This window comes from Epinephelus moara, chromosome 16 (genome assembly GCF_006386435.1).
Source record: "Epinephelus moara isolate mb chromosome 16, YSFRI_EMoa_1.0, whole genome shotgun sequence".
Taxonomy (NCBI): domain Eukaryota; kingdom Metazoa; phylum Chordata; class Actinopteri; order Perciformes; family Serranidae; genus Epinephelus; species Epinephelus moara.
Genome location: NC_065521.1, coordinates 1,871,784 through 1,876,420, shown reverse-complemented (window position 1 = coordinate 1,876,420; position 4,637 = coordinate 1,871,784). Strand labels below are relative to the sequence as shown.

Below are 4,637 nucleotides of genomic sequence, written 5' to 3'. Positions count from 1 at the left end.
TACGAACCTCCACAGTTGGTGTTTAAAGTTAAATCTGACTTCAGCTCAGCTGGGGTTTAACGTGTGAACCTGCACAGTTGGTGTTTAAAGTTAAATCTGACTCCAGGTCCAGGGGTTTAACGTACGAACCTCCACAGTTGGTGTTGGTCTGGATTCCTCCTGGCGGGTCATCATGAAACTGGTGGGCCAGGTAAAACATGCTGCTTAGAGCCCCTGTTGGTGCGACACAAACACACAGGAAGACATTCAGTTATGTGATCATGGTCGTTAGTGATCATGTGACCTGTGACGCAGATCTGTGAACCTTTGGTGTAGCAGGCCAGACCCAGGTGCTTCACGGCGTTCTGATGGACCCACAGACGTTCTTCAGAGGATACAGGGAACCTGAGAGACAGAGACAGTGTCCTGATGGTGGTGTACAGAGCGGATAGATTTCCTGCTGACCACAAACAGGAAGTGTTTGTTACCTGGCGGCACGGCGGCTGTAGCTCTGACAGGCTTCCCAGGCGCCCAGCTTCCTCAGAGCGTGTTCAGCCTGCTGCTGGACACTGGCTCCGCCCAGCACAGCGTGTAGCGCTCGGCTGTAGATGGACACGTACTCGGGCACATTGGGGTGGGGGTGTGTGAGCTTCACAAACTCCACTGCTGCTGAGACCTGAGGACGGACAGGTCAAAGGCGTTAACACAGCGTCCTCTCTGACATACGTTAAATGTGCCTCAAAAAAAAACACTCACAGCTCGCTCCTCATTGGCCGAGGCCGACAGCAGGATGAAGGGGAGGATCATGGGAAGGCAGCCGATGGCATCCAGCTGGCTGTCGGGGAACGACAAACTCATCTGGATTCTGGAGTGTTTTTCTGCAAACGCCAAAACCTGAGGAACACGGAGAACCCGGTAACTCCACGAACAGCTGACAGTTCTGGATTTACCTGACGGGGTGTGTTTGATTTACCTGTCGCGGTGTGTTTGATTTACCTGTCAGGGTGTCTTTGATTTACCTGTCGGGGTGTGTTTGATTTACCCGTCGGGGTGTGTTTGATTACCTGTCGGGGTGTGTTTGATTTACCTGTCGGGGTGTGGTTGATTTACCTGTCGGGGTGTGTTTGATTACCTGTCAGGGTGTGGTTGATTACCTGTCAGGGTGTGTTTGATTACCTGTCAGGGTGTGGTTGATTTACCCGTCAGGGTGTGTTTGATTACCTGTCAGGGTGTGTTTGATTACCTGTCAGGGTGTGTTTGATTACCTGTCGGGGTGTGTTTGATTTACCTGTCGGGGTGTGTTTGATTTACCTGTCGGGGTGTGTTTGATCTACCTGACGGGGGGAGGTGGGTCTGCTGTCCTGCCAGCTGGAGAAGAAGGAGCGGTGAAAGGACTCAGCGTAGGTGTCCTGGTGCGAGCCAGGTGTGGTCATGAAGTGGACGTAGTCTGACAGGACGGCAGCTCGAGCGTCTGCCTGAGAGACGTCGCTGAAACATCTTGTGACGAGCGAGCGGGCTGCTCGAAGGGAACACAGGACGTTCAAGGTGTTGTCCCCCGCCTGGAGACCTGGACACCACAAACAGTAGGCAGTACTCAGTACTCTGATATTACTCAGTCAGTGGGGAGTACTCAGTACTCTGATAATACTCAGTAGTCAGTACTCTGATAATACTCAGTCAGTAGGGAGTACTCAGTACTCTGATAATACTCAGTAGTCAGTACTCTGATATTACTCAGTCAGTGGGGAGTACTCAGTACTCTGATAGTACTCAGTACTCTGATAGTACTCAGTAGGCAGTACTCAGTACTCTGATAATACTCAGTAGTCAGTACTCTGATAATACTTAGTCAGTAGGGAGTACTCAGTACTCTGATAGTACTTAGTACTCAGTACTCTGATAATACTCAGTAGTCAGTATGCAGTACTCTCATAGTGCTCAGTAGTCAGTAGGGAGTACTCAGTACTCTGATAATACTCAGTAGTCAGTAGGCAGTACTCAATAGGCAGTACCTTGATGGTAGTGGGTGGAGCCGGCGGATGACTTCCACAGGTCCAGCTTGTTGTGGAGGATCACGTTACCGACCACATCGGGTCGGCTGGTGCCAGATGACCAGGCGGTCCGACCGCTGCCAGCTGCAACACATAAACAGGAAGTTAAGAGGGAACATGAAGATCTTTCCAGGACTTGTTGAAGGAGTTCCAGGACTGGCCGCACCTGTGTTAGACAGGCTGAGGATGCTGGACGGGTGTCTCTGTCTGGGGGGCTGGAAGTCGCATATCCAGCCTCTGAAGTCCCTCCTGATGTCTTCGGTGTCATAGTACCAGTGGACCGGCATGGACATGGAGTCGGCCGCACACATCCCCCACAATGCATCGCTCACTGCCCGCCGCACCTGAGCCATCTCACCTGAGGAGGAAGGAGGAAACTTAATTTAAGACATTTGATAAAAGAAAAAACAAAACAAAGGTCATTTCTTGCGTAAAGGTGTTTATGTTCCGTACCTGTTACCTGTCGCAGCAGCTCTCTGTGTCTGAATCAACTTCAAACTTACATAACTTTATTACCACACTGTTACAAAATCACACCGGAAGTGGCTAACGCTCTCATGCTAACATCAACAAACAGCTGTTTGCGGGTTCGAGCTCTCCTGTTCTATAATCTGTTTCCTGACATGTGTCCGGACATGTTAGTGTTCATATAAAGTCATGATGTGTTCGTTAAGACGTTACAGAAGCGATAAACAGCTTCAAGTTTGTAACCGGTGCTGTTGTACGGTGGTCGATGTGGGACAGTTAAAAAGCGAAGCGTTTTTTGTGGGATCATTTTGGTCCCAGAGTGAAGACTGTCAGGCTGTTATACTGCCGTCAACAAACCATTACTGTCAAAACAATTATTATTATTGTTGGGTTTGTGCTCACTTTATTATTCAAAGCAGTGATCTCTGTGGTTCAGGTGAGGACGTATTAAGAAAATCAGACGTAAAATCTGCCTGCAAAACTAAAATCAGGGCACAATTTCATACTGATACTTTTTACGGCGGCCTCTGAGGACCAATGTTCGCGGACAATGTAAATCAGTGACAATGCGAACATGAAAAACCCGCGCCGGTAGATCATGTTTCAAACTTTTCCGTTAAATTTACGGATAGATGATAAATTAATAAAGTAACTGTTAGGTTGTCGTTAATGTTAACGGTTGGTGGTGTGTTTCCGGTCGTTAACGCGTGAGGAGGCTAACGGCTCCGTTTGTTTTTAGCGAGCAGGCTAACAGAGCTAGCATAGTGCTAGCAGGCTGCTTACTGATGGAGGTGGAAGAGGAACCGTTAAATCCTCAGGACGTCGGTAAGAAGTCCCGGTTCAACGGTTTCATCCTCTAACTGTGTGACGGTTCACTATCTGTGTGACAGGATGAATTCATGCAGCAGCAGTTTGATCAGTTATAAAGCGTGTTAGCATCATCTCACCGGAGTGTTAGCTCCCATGTGTTGTTAAAGCCACTGTGAGACTGTGTCTAAAGTCATCTGTGGAGCCTGTAACGTTAAATTAATTTATTATTGATATATTAATTTATTATTAAGAATATTAATCCAGGTCAGATAATGACACTGAAGGTTATCTGTTCCTTTAATGTAGAGCAGCTGGTCTGATGGAGCACAGATGTAATGATGTGTGTGGTGACAGTTAGGGACTGTGCTTTACCCAGGACCCTCCTCCGTAAGACACCTTCTTACATTTTATAAAACTTTGATATTTGAAAGTTAAGTCTCAGTTTTTCACTCTTGTTTTTTTCACATCACATTTTAAATGAAACAGAATAAAGTGATTCTGATGAAATGTCTGAGTTTTTATATTATTTCTTTTTTTTTTTTTTTTACAAAGGTGTTCTGCACATGATGTGTCCAAGGACCGCAGGAAATTTGAAAACCCATGTTTTGTCTCTGCAGTTTCTGAATGTGATTGTGTAATTAATTATTTAAAAAGTTGCCACTATTTTAACAAAAAAGAAAAGAGAACGATAAACAAACCACCAAGAAATGTTAAAGGAAAAAAAAAATGATCAAAACATTTTAAAGAAATAAAAAAACCCACAAACAGCTTTAAAGACAACATGACCCGAACCTGAGATGGGTCTGCAAGGCAAAACTCTCTAGGGAAACACACAAAAAAGATTTTAAAATTTTCATTTAAAAAATACCAGAAATTTTTCAAGAAAAGAAATTTGTCATGAATTCCAAAACTAATAAAAACAATCACCAATACCTTTTAGAGAAACACTGCTTTTTTTTCTCTAAAAACATGGTGGTAAAATAAATATGAAATCAACCATTTAAAGCTGTAAGCCCCGCCCCTCAGCCAGAATAGATAAACAACAGTCCCTAAAGAGGACATGTGTCCTGTTGTGTTTCAGAGCGGGCCCGAGCGTTCTGGTGTGAGGAGGACGTGGACCAGGTGTTCCACGGAGTCTACGAGTACCTGGATCACCTGAAGAGGGTCCTCAAGAAGAACACAGCCACCAACAAAGGTAGGACAGACACATGGAGACACACTGAGGGAACACAGGACACATGGAGACACACTGAGGGAACACAGGACACATGGAGACACACTGAGGGAACACAGGACACATGGAGACACACTGAGGGAACACAGGACACA

At 45.9% G+C, this 4,637-nt stretch overlaps 2 protein-coding genes across 6 annotated transcripts in view; one reads left to right on the top strand and one right to left on the bottom strand.

The window, feature by feature from the left end:
• The window catches only part of LOC126402957 (uncharacterized), a 13,572-nt gene that overhangs the window by 3,457 nt on the left and 5,478 nt on the right, over window positions 1-4,637 (bottom strand). The window contains exons 2-8 of the mRNA XM_050065330.1: window positions 2,197-2,388; window positions 1,992-2,114; window positions 1,314-1,546; window positions 736-873; window positions 468-655; window positions 305-384; window positions 130-213 (exon numbers count right to left, since the gene is read on the bottom strand). Coding sequence (XP_049921287.1) covers window positions 130-213; window positions 305-384; window positions 468-655; window positions 736-873; window positions 1,314-1,546; window positions 1,992-2,114; window positions 2,197-2,383 — 1,033 coding nt within the window. The 5' untranslated portion in view covers window positions 2,384-2,388. The remainder of the gene's footprint in view (window positions 1-129; window positions 214-304; window positions 385-467; window positions 656-735; window positions 874-1,313; window positions 1,547-1,991; window positions 2,115-2,196; window positions 2,389-4,637) is intronic.
• Window positions 2,891-4,637, top strand: part of setdb2 (SET domain bifurcated histone lysine methyltransferase 2) — a 6,135-nt gene continuing 4,388 nt past the window's right edge. The window contains exons 1-3 of one of the 5 annotated variants that reach the window (XM_050065321.1): window positions 2,893-3,323; window positions 3,615-3,695; window positions 4,390-4,503. In XM_050065321.1, the coding sequence (XP_049921278.1) occupies window positions 3,644-3,695; window positions 4,390-4,503 (166 nt within the window). In that variant the 5' untranslated portion in view covers window positions 2,893-3,323; window positions 3,615-3,643. Of the gene's footprint in view, window positions 3,324-3,614; window positions 3,696-4,389; window positions 4,504-4,637 lie in introns of all 5 variants that reach the window. The other 4 variants (XM_050065324.1, XM_050065320.1, XM_050065322.1 and 1 more) reach the window with 4 other exon arrangements.